Source organism: Colias croceus, chromosome 1, assembly GCF_905220415.1.
Source record: "Colias croceus chromosome 1, ilColCroc2.1".
NCBI classification, from domain to species: Eukaryota; Metazoa; Arthropoda; class Insecta; order Lepidoptera; family Pieridae; genus Colias; species Colias croceus.
The window spans coordinates 6,919,086-6,939,683 of record NC_059537.1 but is presented as its reverse complement, the minus strand read 5'-3'; the positions used below and the strand labels follow the sequence as shown (position 1 = coordinate 6,939,683).

General features: G+C 33.8%; 1 protein-coding gene across 1 annotated transcript; it reads right to left on the bottom strand.

Moving 5' to 3' along the window:
* Window positions 1–9: 9 nt before the first annotated feature.
* LOC123699023 (HEAT repeat-containing protein 3) lies at window positions 10–5,285 on the bottom strand. The gene is made up of 8 exons (XM_045645912.1): window positions 5,065–5,285; window positions 3,463–3,714; window positions 2,631–2,736; window positions 1,852–2,370; window positions 1,453–1,693; window positions 1,036–1,303; window positions 453–752; window positions 10–204 (listed from the first exon to the last, which is right to left on the bottom strand). Exons 1-8 carry the CDS (start codon window positions 5,188–5,190, stop codon window positions 94–96), a joined length of 1,923 nt encoding a protein of 640 aa, XP_045501868.1. The 5' UTR covers window positions 5,191–5,285; the 3' UTR covers window positions 10–93.
* Between the last annotated feature and the right edge of the window lie 15,313 nt (window positions 5,286–20,598).

Sequence of the window (20,598 nt, the reverse complement as noted above, 5' to 3'; positions counted from 1 at the left end):
CGACGTTAATAATATAAAAGTATGTATTTAATATATAAAAAGATGTATTTAAGAAATAATGTATATAAATAATTTGTCCTATAACTATAGGTTTTAAAGGTTATTTAGCCGAGCTTTTTTGTACTTTATAAACCTGGGTAAATTTGAACTCGCAGTAGACACCAGCACTTTGTATTCTTTTGGAAGTTTTCTTTGTTGCCGAGCCTGAAAATAAAAGTAAATAGCAAATGTTATCTTTTATATGTTTTGTGGGGTTTATAGGGAAAATATTTTTTTAAAGTCTTTAATGATTTTTATTTATATTTTGGCCAACATAAACAAATAAATCATCAAATTAGAACAAGGAATGTTACAGCTCTTCAACAAAAATGCTGATCTTATTGAATTTTCGTATTTGAGCATATTTTTTATACTACCAATAGTAACAAATTAAGGTAAATCACAATACTTACTTTATTTTTAAGTATAGGTGCTAAAATGGCCAATTTTTCAACAAGTTTGACTTTTGCTGCTATACTATCTGTTTCGTCTTCTGAATATAAATCAACCAATGTATCTATGGCTTCTGCAAGAACCCACACTTCGTTCTCTTTATGTGCTTGCTCTAAAATAAACTCTGTGATCGTACATACAACTGTTGTAGTTGTATCATTTAAATTATTTACTAACAACAATGCTAATATGCCAATCATTCGAATGAGATTAGATCTTATCTCCGGTACTTGACAATCTTTTATCCCTGTAAGCATAATCTGAAAATAAATTTAAAATATTTTTATGGAAATGTTTTTGATAAGACCTTAACCACCACCACAAAACATTTTTTATAACATTAAATGCGTCTTTCAGTTTAAAAACGTTTTAACTTTGTAGGACGTGGGTTCAAATTACGTTTTGCCGCAGAGAAAGACGCACATTCAATGCCCGGCTCGCAATTAAATTTTTATTTTCTTCAAATTGTGAAATATAACAGAAAACCTTTTAAATAGTAGGTGAATATGTAAGGAAACTAAGCATAAAATATAAAATACTAACCTCAATATCGGACAAAGCTAAATCACTGAAAAGAGAGTTATCAGCTGCATCATTATTTTCCCGTAATTTTATTTTATCCAAAGCAGCGCGCATCACCGCTGTTGCTGATTCCAAAAGATTTACATTGTCGGAATTTCGCTTGAAAACTAGTTTTCCAGCATCCACCCAGATCTTATACACTCCATTGATACCTCCAAGTTTATTTATTGGTAATGTTGATAGCATGTTATTTACACATAATAATGCGCGTGTTTGTAGATTATAAATTCTGTAAACAAAATAGTATTTTTTTTTTACCAAAAAATATTAAAATCCGTTTAACCAATCTTGATTTATAAGTGTTTCTACCATTTTCCCAATGTTTAACGTTGTGAAATTCAAATTTTGAAAGTAGAAAAAGTGATAATTCATACTTACTTTCTAGGAACAAGTTGTGACTCTTCATACTCTTTTAAGATCAACATAACATTCTCAGCCGGTAGTTGTGTGCGGGACCACACTTTATCAAACATATCTAAGGATATCATAGCCTCCATCACTTCTGGAGGTAATTTGTCTTCAGCATGGACAATGCCTTCACCATTAGTACACGCCATTTCGTCCTCTGCAGTTTCTTCACTTTCTGATGATTCCATTTCATCAACATCATCATCATCATCTACAAATAGGTGATAATATTACAATTCTACGATAGAACCTTATGTTTTCTAACTAATTAAAAATGATTACAGTTATGCAATATTATCCATCTACTTATTCAATATGTTACCCTTTATTTTCCAAGAAATATTTATTATCTGTGTACTTTGCACTTACCATCACATGAGCAGATGTTAGCTATAATCTCTATGGCACTTTGTTGTCCATCAAGCAAATATAAAACTGTTTTTATTTGTTCCTGTAACACTTGAGCATCTTTTCCTTTAGGTGCATCAAATTTTCCAGAACTATTCTTTAAAGGTACAGAACTAGAAAGTTGGTTACATGCCGTTCTGTGATCAAGGGATAATGTTTTAGCTAATAATTGCATTATTGGATTTATAACATCTACTGATAAAGATGAAATATTGCCTCTGCATATATTAATAACAATTCCTGCTGCCAAAGTTCTTATTAAAAGTATAGGGGGCTCATTGCTGTCCAAAAGTAATAACTGTGTCAATTGTTTCTCAGAAGAAGTCTTGATTTTTGTAATTGCAATAGAATTATCTTCAACAACAACAAATAGGCATTGCATTACAGTTATAACAATATCATTTCCAAATGTTTGCAAGTCCAAATATCTTGGAAATATATCTAATATTCTTGATTCACCTAAGTATTTCACTGCCAGGTCTGTAAAATGTGATAATGAATGAATTTTCTATAAGAATAATAATTGTAAGAATCTTATATATAAAAATGAATCGCAAAATGTGTTGGTAAGCGCATAACTCGAGAACGGCTGAACCGATTTCGATGATTCTTTTTTTATTATATTTCTTGAAGTACGAGGATGGATCTTATGTAGAGAAAACGTAAACATGTACCACGGGCGAAGCCGGGGCGGACCGCTAGTATTGTTATAATATTTTATTTGCTTTTTCAATTCTTACCTGAACTTTCACAAAGATTGAGTAAAAGATTAACACATTGAATAAATGTATCAATGTCTTCATCTTTTGATTTTGATCCTGCATCTGGAACCCATGTTTCTGTGAACTAATGATTTAATTTTATTTACTGTTACCTATACAGATTATACAGACTGGAGTCTGGAGTATGTTAATGTACACATGGGTATCATACTATTATAAAAATACAATTTAAATTACAATATAATTTTTTTATTATTATTAGCCTTTGATCAGACTTTTGAAGACATGTATGTATTATATATGGTAGGTTTGATCCATCTCTGCGTGTCCGTTTGCCAGTTGGCAAAGGCCTCCTCCAATCTCTTATATAATAGAAACCTCACAATATAATAGAAATAATAAAATCTCACTATGAGTATAATATGATTATGTGTAATTACGGCAATGCCTAAAGCAAAGGGGGCCCAAAGTAAGGACTTAGAAAATTTTTGATTCAACGTCGACGGAGCCCCGCTTCACGGGGCCCCTATATCTGTGTAGATTTTTTTTTAAGAAACCTAGGCTAACCTAACCTAACGTAACTGTTGATTAGTTACCTACGTGTAACTAATCAACAGTTAGTTACACGTAGGTAACTAATCAATCTATATCTCGGCCATTTTTGATTTTAGAGAAAAGTTGTTCCTATAAAACATGCTTATATTAGCGTAATATTTACAATAAAACAATAATAAGTAGGTGTTATATAATAACACCAACTCCATCAAAAATCTTCTAAGTCCTGCGCCCCCTTTGCTTTAGTCCAACCCAATCGTAAATTAAAACAATTATCGTAAATCTACCTAATTACCTGGTGAAAATAGCATATTAACGGCGTCATAACATCTTGTTCCATTAAAACCTCACATAGATCTAGTCGTAATACAGATAAGTTTCTAAGAGAGCCCGCAGCTGCATTCCTTATTGAACTAGCAGGATCTAAGAGAAGAGGAGCGATTATTTTAATCAGTCCTCTTTCAATAACTTGTTCAATATTCTCTGCACTTTCTATTAACATAGCAAACGTCTGAAGTCCACAATATTTTTCTTCTACATTTACGGCCTGTAATTATAAACATTTAAGTCAAATTGTGGTATTTCTTTAGAAATTTGCGGCACGAATTAAAGGGGGGGAGGGGAGGGAAAGGGAGGGGGGAGGTAAGGGGAGACACCCTGTGAAGTGGGGGGGTGCGGAAACCCCCCCTTCTATTTTTTTTCGAGTTTATATTTATAGTAGCTTACCGCCCGCGGCTTCGCCCGCTTTGTCTAAAACCTAATAAATTATATACTAAAATCTTCCTCTTGAATCACTCTATCTATTAAAAAAAACTGCATCAAAATCCGTTGCGTAGTTTTAAAGATTAAAAGCATACAAAGGGACATAGGGAAATAGGGACAGAAAAAGCGACTTTGTTTTATACTAGGTAGTGAAATGTAGTTAGAAATATATTGAAGATTATGGGCTTTCTTGACTGCTCCGGCGCTGCAGAACGTGGCGCTTGCCCCCATGTACCTCGTTGCAGGCAGGAGTCTTCACTCGCCTTCGTAGCTTCGGCTTTTTGGTCGCCTTTGGCGACCAGCCTCAGCCACTCCGGCTCACTTGACTCTGCCTGCTCCTCAGCACACGCGGGCGCCACGCTCCTCCGCGCCTCCGACTTTTTTAATACACTCTAGTGTATGACAGACAAGTACCACGTGGAATCGGGGTGGACAGATTCGGTTCTGTTACTAACAATTTGTGTTATTGCACACAAATTACATACAATAAAAAAAAACATTTTTTTAATAATTATACATGTTTGATACAATTTACAAGGGCAATGAATGGACCAATTTTATTTTTTTCCAATCAGCGTCTCCACATATGATATTCTTTACTAATATCATCGAAGTTTGGGTGGTTATAGTTATCTTTTTAAAAAATTTCTTTACAACACACCACTGGGACTCAATTCTTTGAGTATGAGTTCCATCAGGGGCAACAAAAGGGTTGTCTGGGTCTGAGTGATTAACTTTTTTATGAACATACCAATGTTGCCCCAATCATATACCTACTACTCGCCAATAATCCTTATGAATTGTTGTCCCTCAGCAACATGCTTTTGAATGAACTATAAAGGAACTATGGTTTTGAATGTACATTTTGACATTAATTTTTATCTCTTTCAAACACAATTCTTGTAGTTTTGTCAATGTAACTCAAACAATTTTGAACATAACCTCAAAGATTAAAATTAAGATTTCTCTGTAATTACACGTTTCCGCACGAAAAGCCGCTAATGTATGTTTCAGGGCATTATTATCGATCGGAAAAAATTAAAATCACGCCGAAATTCGTGCCGCAAATTTCTAAAGTCAACCCCAAATTGTTATTAATACTTACTAATTTTACGGCCTAGTTAAGTAAACTAACCTGTAATTGATCAATTATTGTTTGGATTGCATTCTCTTTAGAGTCAATTTGTAATTCCTCTTCAAATGTTTCATCTGATTCCGGAGGTTGGCTCTTATTTGGCCTACGTTTCCTTATTTTACCCATTTTTTAATACACAATAACCTACAAACAACACGTTTCAAACTTTTGTTCAAACTTCAAAAATCAAAAGTTCAAAACACGATGAGACGATCACCATATTCACCGGATCACATGTCAGTTGCCAATGACTGTCAACGTCACGCGTCATACCTAGTTCTTTTTTACTAATGGCAATAATACGTACTTCAAAGAACACAAAAGCAAAAACTAGTTAAAATTCACTTAAAATTCTATCACATAAAAATTTCGGGAACTTGGATTGCATTATGTTGTCTGAGAATTATATTATTGCTATAATCTCGATATATATTTTACATTTACAGCTGTGATCAGTACAACGCCATCTAGTAGATGTCATATCTATACATATAATAAAATCGTAGGAAAGTCAAAACTGTACATTGAATATTTTTTTAAAAGAATACCTGGGCCGTGATCTATAATCGATATAGAAGCCAAAAACATAGTTTTTAGAATTTTTGTCTGTTTGTCTGTTTGTCTGTTTGTCTGTTTGTCTGTATGTTTGTCCGAGCTAATCTCGAAAAGTACTGCATAGATTGACTTCAAATTTTGCATGAATATTACTAACAGGTCGGGTGAGGCTATAGGCTACATATTATCAAGCTATCACCTACGGGGGAGGAGCTGTGAACCTTTATTTTTCTTACGTATTCCGTGTATTACGACAGCGTACAATCTAAAGACTCATGTTTAAATGTTGGTTTCGAGTAAGCCATGCTATTATCTAGCTTTACAAAATAAAAACTATGTCATTTACGTAATTTGGGCAGAGAAACAGTTTAATGAATTTAGTAGTATAAAGACAAATTAGAAACAGCGCCATCTATTAAATGTTAATTTACACGTTAACTATTGGAAATTAATAATCAAATGACGCATATATAAATGTTGTTTGACAATATCTAGATTGACACTATAAAAATTATGCCATTTAAGTAACTTGGGAAGAGAAACATAGCTTAAAGAATGTAAGTTGTATAATGTTAATTTTGTAACAGCGCCATCTATGAGATTTCGTAAAAATCAAATCAATTTACATGTTAACACTACTGAACACAATGTTAAAAATTAATAATTTAAATATAATTATGTTATTTATTTATTTAACTCTTTAACCCATATCTTCCGTTCCCTATAAGATATATTTCGTGTAAATAATAAACTATATTTTTTTTAAAGTGAGGGTACCTACTTAGATGTTTATTATTTTAAGTAAAAATAGACACCATTATCTACAGTTAATCTAATGATTGTGTTCCAAAGAGTATAATAATATATTGTTGTGTTCATTAGTTACAATTTTTAAAATCTTCGTGTTTTATAAATTTACTAGCTTACCGCCCGCGGCTTCGTCCGCTTTGTCTAAAACCTAATAAATTATGTACTAAAACCTTCCTCTTGAATCAGTCTATCTATTAAAAAAACCGCATCAAAATCTGTTGCGAAGTTTTAAAGATTTAAGCATACAAAGGGACATAGGGACATAGGGACACAGAAAGCGACTTTTTTTATACTATGTAGTGATATTTATAAAGCAATTGAATGCCATAAAACCAAAAATATCAAATGCAATCTTCGTGTTTTGTGAATTTTCACCATCATGCGTTCCCACATAAGTTGTTACTTACAGGTATTTATTGAAATGAAATGAAATGAATGATTCTTTTATTATTTTGAGGTGCATTGGGAACAGAAGTTTTTGATAAAATTTTATTTGTAAGTAGCTTTTTTTATAGATTTACAGTTAACTTTTGATTTTTTTTATTCAATGCTAATAAAATTATATCGCCTTTGGAAGACGATTTCTGCTGATATTTTTACTACACCACTTGAAAATTGATGATTTGATGATAAAGACAGTAGCAGCGAGGAGTGGAAATTAGTAATCATCCGCTTCGTCAATTTTTGACTGAAGTTAATGTCCAACGTCCAATGGTTCAATCATTGGAAGTATCTCGGGAAATTTTGGAGGATATTTTTCAGGAAGGAGAGGAGGGGCAGCCAACCACATATCAAACTACTACGTTTTAGTACCGAAAAAAATGTTATTGCCAAATGAAACGTAAATTTTGCACTCACAACTTTACAAGTAATGTTTTTATTTTGACTTTGCGGTTATCTGATTATAATATTTATCGTTATGGCTATCGACGTACCGACCGTACTGGGATCAGAGTAGGTACATGATATACAGTTCATCATCCCGGATTGCTTAGAGCATTTTCACACTGAAAAAGATGTTTTCTTTGAATCGTAGTTGCTTCATTTATTTATTTTTAATCATTTTAAATAATATGTTTTATATTTTATAAATATATCATTTTCATTATTTAAGTTGATAAAATAAATTATGTAACGGTTTTATAAGAAAACACATTATATTTGTTAGGCGATGGTGATTTCTTCCAGGCAAAAGAAATCATCTTCAGGATGGAATCATCCTGGATCATCTTCAGAATCATCTTCTGAATCATCTTCAGAATCATCTTCAGAATCATCTTCAGGATGGAATCATCATCATGGATCCAGATGGGGGTCAAGTGACGCGGGCCACGTACCTACCACAAACATGCTTAGTTTGTGGTATCGAGCGCGAAAGATAGTCATCGTGTTTTTAGTAAAGTTACTATGTAAACTAACGTAATTTAATACTTAGGTACATATTCTATAATGGTGTGCTCAAACTGTTAATCTACATTTAATTTAGATTATTATTTGATACTAAGTAATGTAGAATTTAAACCACATTCATGTTTTCTTCAGATTTTAAGATTTTATTATCAGAGTGTTCAATTTTAATGTAGTTAAATTTTATAAGAGACAATAATTAAGAAAATTTTAAAATAAAGTGTCACGTATTTTTTTTAAACAACGAATGACGAAAAACGACCTAATCGCGGACGAAGTCGCGGGCAACAGCTAGTTATAAAATAAAAAGCTCGGGATGAAGAAATATTTGTTAAACATACAGTACATCCATACTAATATAATAAATGCGAAAGTAACTCTGTTTGTCTGTCTGTTACACAATCACGCCTAAACTAATGAACCAATTTTCATGAAATTTGGTATGGAGATATTCTGATACCCGAGAAAGGACATAGGCTACTTTTTATTCCGGGAAAATAACGCAATCCCGGAAATCCCGCGGGAACGGGAACTACGCGGGTTTTTTTTTTTGACTGCGCGGGCGAAGCCGCGGGCGGAACCCGAAACCTAGTACATAATAATTAAAAAGGTAGTCATCCCTACATTCAAACAAACTCTTCAGTTTTATAGTATCAATAGTTATGTATAAATACCTATATAGCAATTAGCAACTATAGGTAATTATCTTGAGATTGAACAAAAAAAAATTCAGTTCGTAATAAATATTTGAGAACCATCAAATCAAAATTTTTTATCCTTGTTATCTCTGTTAGCTACCACAATCGAGACTTTCGTACACGAAATTATTGGGCGTCTCATCAAAATAAAGCTACAAACGGAAAATTAGCTTGATAGTAGTCACTTGCAAAAATGGGCGATGTATCCTGAACTACATAATATAATGAAGATGCAACATGCGCGTTATCGCGAAATAGGTACCTATATCCGAGCCAACAGACGCGAACGCTAAGCTAGTGCTATTATGAAACAAAACATCTTTAGGTATATCAAAATACATAATATGTACGTATACCTATAATAGCAGGTACATAGCATAATTTCATAACAACTCAAACTTTTTAGTGTAAAAATAATAACTTTCTATAACAAATGAGCTTTTAAGCTGGTTGGGTGTTTAAAGCACGACGAGTGCGGCTCCTTTGAGCTTCGCCCGCCACAGTGCCGTTGCCCACCTCATTTACATAATCGTATGTTTCAAAATCTGGCTGTGGAACAACTAAGTTGCTAACTTCAAACCACAACAAAGTTAGTACGTACCATGAACATAACGTAAGTTATTTAAATAAATTGACGGTTATAACTACAATTTTTTGATGAGTTGTTTTATTTTGTGATTTTTTGGAATAAAACTACCACTGAGATTTACCAATTAGTGATAATTAGTTTCTTACTGACATCGGAAGTCTATAGCAAAGCTCAGATTTTTTTTATGTAAGTAGGTAGGTACTTTGATTCATGCTATGAGTAATCCCTAATCCACACACGAATATAAGTCTGTACGATACAGTAATCTGATACAATGTGGAACATACCTATATATAGGTATATTTCATCAGCATTAGATCAGCATTAGATCAGCATTATAGGTACAATTATTATACAGCGAGGTTAATCGAAAAATTGCTACTTATACCTAAGGTAAGGTGGGGTAAGACTAACATAGTTTGTTGTTAGAAATGAAAGATCGCTTCTTACACTGAAATTTCACATCTTACTGTTAAATGAAAAATAACACTAAATTAAGATTTCTTTACACTTTTATACAAATCTTTTAATTTTCACGCAAGTATACTGGAAGCCGATTTATTAAATGAAATCTATAGACTATGTGAACTGATAGTCTTGCCCCACTAAACGGGGTAAGACTAACACTGTTTTTATTCTTTGATTTATAACATACTTTCTTAACTTCTGTCGAAAAAACCGTTACATTACAGTTGTCACTTAGACTACACTGTTTTGTGTTACAGAATAAGGTTTAGTTTACCACTTATTCCGTTTTTTCTTTATTTGGGGGAAGACTAACATATGATAAAAATTAGGGGTGTAGAACCTTTTTTTCTTTATTTGGGGGAAGACTAACATATGACTAAATAGTGTAGAACCCGGGAAATCCTGTAATAAAATTATCAAAAAAAGTCAGAATTTTTAAATATCAGACAGAACATAAGTTGACCTCATTAAAAGATTAGATAATAAAGAAATAAAATCAACGTTTTATTACGTCTTTGAATATATTTAAGAAAATCAATTAAGTACTTAAACTTAAAATTAAAGAATAATTACGTAAATAATTTTTAAAAACTTAGAAGTTATTTTCTTCCAATGTAATAAATATTTTTGAGGATATTTTTTTTTAATTAATTGTTTATATGCAGAAAGAGCAATATTAGCAACCATCCAAACGTCAAACCAGTTTGTTACAATAAGTCATCATCATCATCAGCCTGTATCAGTCCACTGCTGGACATAGGCCTAAATAAGTACCTTTACCTACCATAGATAAAAATGTTTACAACATCTGACAAGGGGCAAGACTGCCATATGTTAGTCTAGCCCCAGGTCGAATTATAGTCTTACCCCACCTCGCGATTTAGAGGTTATGTATTTGTTTTGATCAATTTCTTTGGTTTTACGTGGGACCAATATCATTACTTTAAAGCTAGTGTTATTGCAATTATATTCACGTATGTAACGTTCCAAATTCACCACTTTTACCCTCGAAAATTCTATTCTAATCACTACACGCTGACCTCGTGTTTTGCCTCCTCAAATGTCAACTTAGAAATATCTCATGCTTAGCTCATGTTCACATTTTTTACGTTAAGTAGCGACATCTGTGTTTTGAGCCGAGAACTTCTTGAGTATTTCCTACTTTACCAGCATAACAAACTAGAGAAAGAAGCTGTGCTTATCGAGATAATACACTGTGATAGTCTTCCCCCTATGATTGTCTTACCCCACCTTACCTTATTGTATATTAAGAATGTATGTATTATCTCCTTAATCGTCTTATGGATACAGAACTACTCTCTCTCTCTATTTATTATTAACAAATTTGTTTCAATACCAGAAAAATGCAAACAACTAGTAGAAATCTACACAGCTTTAAATAATTTCCTTCCTACCTACGTTGAAGTGGAATACCGCGTATGCAGTAGTCACATTTTAGCTTACATAAATCAAAAACAGCTTTGTACCTTATCGACGAACAATCGGCGGCAGCGGTAGCTACCTCTGACGGGGTTTCGTTCCTTTAACGCTTCACCGTCCACGCTAATCGATTTGACTGACATTATCGTCTAACGATTTTTAATGCCTCGTATCGACAAATGGTAAGGGTCCATACTCTAAACTTCTGAAGTCTATTTGCTTTAAATCACTTGACAACAATATTACAGAACCAAAACGACTTAAATTCAGTTATTTCCGGGATAAACTTTCCGAGTCATTAATTTGATATGTAATCAATATTCTGCTTTCATTGCAGTATTGATGGAATATTAATTCTGATTTTATATCTTATACCTATCCAAAACTGATCGTATTAATAATATTAATTATATATACCTAATACATTATATAAATTTGATAGATTGTGATATTTTTAAGTCTATTTATCAAGTAATTATACATTGAACTCATAATAAACAGTAAGCACATGGACTACTTATTCATAAGGACGCATCGCGAACTAGTAAGTATACAGTACTACAAGTGACATGCAATTCTGCGTCCTGCGACACTGTAATTGTAAAACATGCACCTAGGGTTGTAGTAGTTAATTCTGTACTTTATACATATTTTGAATTTAAAAACAAAAAGTACCTGGTATTCACAATACAGTAGGTATATACAGTAAAAGTCTGTGGTAAAAGTGGTAAAAGCAAAAGTAGTAGGTATATTTTAATTTGATGAGATTTTAAGCAAATCAAGAGATGGTGACGTGGCGTATGCGCGTCGGCGGCGCGGCGTGTCAGCACATATACTTCGTCTAATTGCACCCCCGTGGCGTGATGGATGGCTCGAACCCCGCCTCGTGCACATTGCACCCTCCGCACACAGCGGCGAGCCCCGATACACAAGGGTTGTTCTCAGAAATTCCATTATCGTTCGCTTCGTTTCATTTGACAATGCACCGACTGTTACGATTCGTTTAAAGGCTCTTAAATATCCCAGAACAAAATATACAGATTTTAAAGAACGTATTTATTGTTCTTAAGAATTGTACGAACTTACCTGGGTGAGATTCCAGTAAAACTTAATTAATTTTTTTATTGTTGGTACTATTTTATACAGTTGGAGACTTATAAAGTGTTGCATCAAAACTTAAATATTTTATCAGTCGAATAGGAGATCTTACAAAAAAAACTTGACTGATGAGGTGTAATAAGGTAAAATAGCGTCAAAGAAGGAAAACTCTTCAAAAAACTTGTAATGAGGTGGTAAATTATTACCTATGTCCTATACTATTCTAAAAAAGTTTGCAGTAAAATATTTCCAGCTACATTTACTTTCATAAAAATTAATAGATGTTTTTACACAAACATGTTAACCAAAAAAATATATAAAAATTAACACTAAATACCAAAGATCCTAAATAGTTACACTAATAGCTTTAATATCACCTGCAACTGTTCCGTTGCAACTCGATTCATTTTTATAGTGCCTACGCACTATAAGGGGTTCAGTATCGATTACACGTCAACAAAATCCACCTTTTGCGTGCAGTATAATAAAAAGGAAGTGAAAAAACATCAATATTTAGACAGAATTGATTATATAGAGCGTACAACCGGACGCGAATGTACTCACTAGCGGCGCTAATAAATGTAAAGAACAGGATGAGATTTTCGACGGAATCATGTTATCTGGTTCGTTCTCAGCGTTCTCTTGTCACAACATCAATAAAAACTGCAATTGCTTTTTTTTACTTCAACGAATATGAATTGTCATAGATTGGATCGGAAATCGAGCCCTTTCTCGTTGAATAGCACTCTGATTTCGCATTGAATTGAATCGGGATCAGGCACACTTCCGTAGCGCAAACGCTATTTCAGTTATGAGAAAAGTAAGAACTATAATAATAAAAGCTAGATAATAAAAGAATTTAATTTAGTTTCTATTGTAAGTATTTATGTTACACACATACGGACCCTCACGACTGTAATTTCCTGCCCTAATGGAAAAGTTAGGTAAATAAAATTATACTCCAAGGGTTTGCCTCCACCCTATGGCGCCATTACGTCGCCTTCAAATCTTGGTGAGTGTCCTCTTCAATAAACTAAACCAAACTAGACGTGACTTTTACCCGAATTAGCCTTTAATAAAATTCTTCGGAAAATTCAAGTAAATTTAAGTACCTAACTACCAAAAGGATTGGGAAGCATTTAATTCTATTTGACGGGAATTATTGACTAGGTAAATTATAAATAATATCCTTATTTATATTACCTATCTATATACACAAAGTGTGTGTTAAAAACAGAAATGAAGACCACATTACTTACCTACTCAGTTAAAAAAACTACATCTGTAGGCTTCTGTAGGCAACATCGTCCGCAGAATTTTTTGAAAACCGTAGGTACGAATTAAAAATGTAAGCAAACAGCTAACCTGGGAAATAAATTAATTTAACTATAATAAATTTGTGAAATAAGAAAGCATATAGAGACCCACTAGAAATAAGAAGTTATTCTCTCCAGATTATTTACAAGTGTCCGTGATAATTCCTCTAAGGTTTACATTAGGCCGATAATATTTCTTCTTTTATTTACGCTATAGCAATGATTCTCGGCTCTATTTACACAAGTTGATAGATAAAGAGCGATACCGAAGCGGCGTTCTTGTCAAGAAAGAAAAAACATAACAAATAAAGAGATCCGGGTTCTTAGCTCGCCTGTGTAACACCAGGGGTAGCTTTGATAAAGTATCTAAACAATAGGGACATACCAAAATTAGACATGTGGGGCAGAGATTGCTTTCAAATCAAGAACTACATATTTAATTCATAGCAGGTAGTTCTATTATAATTTATATTATCTGAAGGATTTTGTGTTATAAATAGGTATTAAGTATTTCTAAATGTAAGCGAAATCTAAGTAGAACACTAGTTCTATTTTAATAGTATTATATTTATCCTAAGTAGTAGATGTTTTGGGATATTGAATCACAAATACCAATTTTATCGAAAACGCCGCATTACTTAGGAGAAAATAAATTATCTCAAAGAAAGCAAAACATTTTAACGTTAAACGAATTTGTCCTAGTGTAACGAGATTTCGATTTTCAATATTGAACATTGAGTTTTGCGTGCTCCTGCTTCTTCCATTTTCCAGCGGATATTAGCGTTGAGTTGATTGTAATTTACTTTAGGTTTCCACTTCTCAGACTTCATGAATAAAATATTATTTCCAGAATAGCAGTTAAATTTTTGATCAGCAAAGTAAATTTTCCTGATCTACAGTCTATAGGACCTATAGATACTGTCTATTCAATTTTATAATGTTCGTAATCAGATATTAGATGTAGGTTGGGAATATTCTGTGGTAATCTTAGAGTATATAAATGCTTGTAATATATACTCTAAGGCGGTAATGTTATTAATAAAATTATCGTAGGTATATGCAAAAACTGCTGATCAGTAATCAGATTCTGTATAATACTAGGATAGATTATGTGAATCAGGATTCAGGACGTCCTGTAAATAAAGATAATTTAGCCTTATTTTTAATCTGTTACTACTTATTTAACATTTTTTTCTTTAATTTGCTTAAAAATTGCTGTTAAACATAATTTTACTTTGAAGGATGAGTTCATCGGCCTAGATCACAGGCCTAGACTATGTTGTTTAAAGAACCGTCAAATTGATCCGATTCAGGCATTTCGAATTTAAGAGAGTACAAATGGATTCTATTTATTTATTTATTTATTTTGCTTTCAAATAGATCTTTCAGTTCAGTATGGTTTATACTAAATTTTGAGAACATACTTACTCATATTTTATCCGTAGTATGCAGCAAAACACTTGATAATGTTAGTATACGCCATTTGCTAATAGAGGTGTACCTACTAAGTGCATTAATGTTGCATAAGTACATATCATACAATGTAATAAGTAATAATATGTTTATGCATACAAGACACCTTTGGTATTTTTGTCTGAATATAAGTTGAATCTTCTCAGAATGTCGGAAATAGCGCTTCCGAGTACTCTTGAGTCTTGACGATTTCTTGTCGCTTGTCTCGTATTTATTTATACCTGCTTCTAATCTGATGGCGGCTTCGTTCACATATTGTAGTTTTGTATATATTATGTGTAGAAGCATATTATAAATGTGAATTGAGGGTGTAGTTAGTTGTTATACCACAGATAATATATAATATTAATACCATACTTACCTACTAGTAGTTATACCTTACTTTTGTTTATTAGTACCTACTTTTGTAACGGAATAATGAAGATAATTGAATAACTTAGCCGACTTGAGCTTTAGATATTGTTGAAGCTTAAATATTTTTAATTTTACTCCCCATGTGTCTAGCGAATAATTTTTTATTATCTGAATCATCGAATACATCTTCATTATTTTTGCCAATAACGCTAACAACGCCGTTGATGAGATTGCCCATAAGCAGCAGGTGTGAGTGTGACCGTGTGCGTGGTAACTGGAGAGCGGCATCGTCGGACCTTTGCCGCACCGTGTCGACGACGCGCGCGGTGAGATCAAAGCCGCAAGGGTCGACGCACGCGGCTCTCGATTCTCGATCCTCCCGTTCCCCGTAGCGGCCCTTCCACATTCACAATAACGATATCTATGGTTCGTTTCGTGTGGCCGCCTGTGGCCTGTGTACCGGTCGAAACGGCGGATTGTGGCAGCAATGCATCGCCCGTCGCGGTCGGCGCGCAAAATACGCTCAAAGAGAATCTACCTCTTTGAACCGGTTATTGTTTACAAACGACCAGTGTATAATGGCCATAAATTGCTCGAATGAAATAGCATTGCTCTTGCGAAGCGTAGTCCCTCCAAATAATGTTTCTTCCGCATAATTGAAAGTTAAATTGCCATTAAAAGGTAGGTAAGCTGAAATTACATTAAAATTTAGTAACTCATTGCATGCCTATTATATGTATGGTAAAAAAGAATGTTTTACGTTAGGTACCGTTCGATTCCGTGACCTAACACTAATTTAAAATACCTACTTACCATAATTACCTTGTTTTATCCTAGCTTAGTTAGAATGAGTGTATAGGTTAAATGTAACAGTCACGGCCTGCAGTCTACATTCTACCTACAATTTATTTGCTATCTAAAATATTTTGCACCAATTTATTTAATTTGTGCCTTGTGAGGTAAAAGTTAAAACGTGTGTTCTTAGATGGTCAGTCATCGGTGTCAGTGTCGGACCGAGATTATTTTTTAGCCTCTATCAGAGATCAAATCCTTGACTTCTAGTTGTACGTCGCAAGTAACGCACGCACTCAACTATTTGACCCCAAATAACAATAATTTTAGTGTTGATTGTTATCATTTTCTTAATGTTAAATAAGCTATGAGCCTACGAATGACCCTACAGCTTACAAGCTACATTGAATTGAATTAATTACCGGGGTACCTCTTGTCGGGCGCGCCACTCACTGTCTTTACAACATAATTTGCACTTCGTGCGGCGAGATCAAAGCGGCGGCTATTTTCTGTCGGCGCTTTGATCACGATGAAGCCTTTGACTGCCGCCGCCGCGGCCGCGGGGCACGCCTCGAAATAGTCAATTTGGACACTTTTTATACATGCTCACAAAAAATAACGTAAATCATATTATTACTTCTATACCTATTCATCATAACGCGCATGTGGCTTATTAATACTAATACTTAACACTATAATGAGTTCATTTACGTTCATAACATTTTATGCTCAATATAATATTGTGAACGAATTTTATAAATTCATTGTAAGTAGGTAGGTACTAGATAGTAGGATTTTGTAGTAAGAGTGAGGCTTAAGTTGCAGATAAAGTAGGTAGGTAACTAGTAACTACGTATAAGTTAATACTTAGGACCTACAGTCTGACACTATAAACGAAGAATGCAAAATTAATGTAATTTGATATAGAAGCCTACGCTGAAACTTTATGTATACCTACCTACATACAAAGAGCTATCATCTATCGAGCAACTTGTAATACCCACTTAGTAAGTGTATGTCTTTTATTTGTCTATAAAGAAATAGCTGCTAAAGTTTGTGAGGTTATAGAGGCTAATTAGCTAAGCTGATTTTAAAATATTATATTTTACCTAGGTACCAATAGAAACCACATTATTTGTGATTGTTATAGGCATTTTTTTTGTAATCCCGGTTCAACTTTTGCGAAGTCGGGGTCAGCGGCTAGATAAGTACGAACAATTCTTATAAGTGTCTAATCTAAAGTCGAACTCTAGACACCTGTTTAGGATAGGAACTTACGGTCATACCTAGTATGATACGTAGTATAGTTGTAACTTGTAGTAAAGTCTTAATAATCAATAGGTACCTAGCTGTAACTTTTCTATAATATAAAATAACTAAAGTTTGGACCTTTTAGTTTTTGTATTAAATTATCTTTTAAATGCATTGTACGGCTTTATATTTTATCGCCTTAATGAGCCGCAGAGATTGTGAAGTTAAAATTCGTAGTTAGAAAAACGTTGGCGACTTGCGAGCGGTAGCCGACAAAGGGATAAAATATAGACGTAATTAATTTGATGGCGCGCAACACGTTACACGCCTGGCCCGTACTGACCGGTCTCGGCATTCAGCGCGCTCCGCGATACCACGTTATACAGAGATAGTATCTGCGTGCAGCGGCTACCCGCGGCAGATACGAAATTACTAAACTTACACACAAATGCTTAAATGAAAAATATCACAATAGCTTTTAATATTCCAGGACAACAGCGCAACTTCTTTTGATGTCTATAGCAGAACTTTTAGGCACAGTTTGCTATTCCGAGCTTTATTTCAACTTTTTCATAAGCCACGCTTTACGTCGCAATCTACATTTAACATTGTTCACTGTAAGAATGGTTAGGTATTCATTCGCATTTGTTTACGTTCCACAGAAAGATATGATTTACCTACTGCGCTTTTTTAAAAACGCAATATTGCCATTTTAAGGCTTTATGGAATGATATAAATAAGATTTTACATTTTTACCTTACGTGTTTCAAATACGAGATAGGCGGTCTTGCCATAAAAGCGGAAACATCAAAAGATCCGAGATAAGTATCACCGCTCGGCGCGGGCGCAGCCGGAGAGCCCACGCCCCTATTTTTGGATACATTTAACAGTTTGTATCTTATCTGTTTTATAGATATACATAGCACTTTTATGGCCTCCGACAGAAAAAGAATCAACCCCTTTATAAACAAGATTGGAACTTTATACATTTAATAATTTAATTAAAATGCCGCCAGTTTAAGAAACAATTCGCCCAATTAGGTATATGGTATAGGTATTAGCTGTATACGTTTTGTAACGTATGTATTGTAACACAAAAATTATAATTTCCATTTTATAGGTACTAATAACGTAACGAAACCACAATTCTAAACGTAAATATTTAATACAAGCACCTTCTAATTATTAATTTATGTGCCATATACCTAACTTACTAGATTTCCACAAGCGCGAGCGGCTTCGCCCGCGTAGCCAAAAGAATGATGAATGATGATATTCTTTATCTTCATAGCTAGAAGTTATATAATTGTCAATTTTGCGAAGCGTGCTAGAAACTATAATAGCACGTGTCTCCAAAACTAGTTTCGGAACGTTTGATCTAAAGCTTTATATCTGCAACAAATTGCCGACATGAACGTCGTTGTCACATATCTAGTGGCAAAGCCGATGCCGACAAAGGGTCGCGCGGTAGCACAAATCTATTGATATCATTCAAATCCCTTTGATACTTTGCCGACACATAACAGCCCCTTGAGAAAAAGACTATGGGGTCTATGGAAACCCGTAGGAATTAACATGCCGTGGCATGGCCGTTAAGTTCATTGATCTGTTAAGAAATCTACAATACGATTTATAAAGAAGAGATAGAACTGAATAAAAAAATATATGAATTAGCTCAATTTTTGTACTTTCTTTGTCCGGTGAATTTTTTTCCTGTTTTTTGTAGAAGTATCTAGTAACTCCTAAGCAACCAACAAAAAAAAAGTAAGTACCTAGGTAGGTAGTTACTTCCTTTTATTCTTGTTATATTAGAGTAATAATGAAGGTTCATTATGTAAAGGAAATAATCAAACTAGGTGGCTATTAGAACGCAATCGCTTTTAAGATGCTCCGACATGTTCAAAACTGGTTTTGAAGTAAAACGAAACATTCTCGCCGCGAACTGAGCAAGGGAGGGTAATCGTACATTATTACCGCTTTGATGTACCGCCTTACCACCGGCCACGGATTAAAATAATAATTATGGCTATGAGAAAGTGTTCAGAATGTCCATAAGTATATACTTAGACTTATCTGCTTCCGACAAGTTACATAACAAGAATAACTACCTAAACTGATCATATTATACCTATATCCGTTGATCGCTTAGTTGATCGTTATGAGTTACGGCTATATAAAGTACCTATATATATTATTTTCACAACTGTCGGATGTGCTGTCGGGCACACTGCACTTCCGAGAAATTCGAGAGGGCAAGAGAACAATTAAATATTTAGCGGTTGCCAGATAGCGCCTTTTTGATGATCTCTTATTATTTACTAGCTTCCGCCCGCGACTCCGTCCGCGCGGAAAAATTAAGATTTATTTTTTTCTACGTATTTTTCCGGGATAAAAAGTATCCTATTTTATGCCCAGGATAATAAGGTATAATAATTATACCAAGTTTCATCGAAATCGAACCGTTACTTTTCACGTGATGCCTGAACATACAGACAGACAGACAGACAGACAGACAGACAGACAGACAAAAATTTTTTTAATCACATATTTGAGTTTGGTATCGATCCAGTAACACCCCCTGCTATTTATTTTTTCAATATTTTCAATGTACAGAATTGACCCTTCTACAGATTTATTATATGTATAGATTAGGTACAGCAGTTTAGTCATAAGCATCTTCAAGTCAACTTCATTTTAATGTTGTGCTTAGAATAAAAACGATACTTTTTTTAACTAGTAAGTTACGCAACGCCAGTCAATTTTATTATAGTTCATTTCACGTTCATTTCATATTGTGTTTAAACTTTTATTGTAGGGCTGTCATTATAATTTTTTTTTTCATTTGTGTAGATACTTTATTGCAATTTTTTTCCAAAAAATGCGAAACATTCTAAACACGAATGTTTTTATAATCAATTCTGCAAGATTGATTAAACGTTTCATAACAAATTAATCTTCATAGCACACTTGTAGATATATGTAGGTAAGTATGGAGGTATGAGATTGCGGTGGCATCAATACGAAAATGACCGTGACAGATTTTCTGAAATATGTATTATCTTTGTGAGTTTCATTTGAAGCCTAAAGACGTAACAAAACTTTTTTTTTTCGATTATGGTATTGAATGAAGACTTTTCAAATAAAATCTTCTGTAAATGGTAACCCTATGCTAATACTTTGCTCGCTGCAACCAACCCCATCATTGAAGTTCGTCGATATCTCTTGACCTGAATGACTAGCTGATGAGTGAAGCTCATCTAATTTTCATAATATTATTATGTTG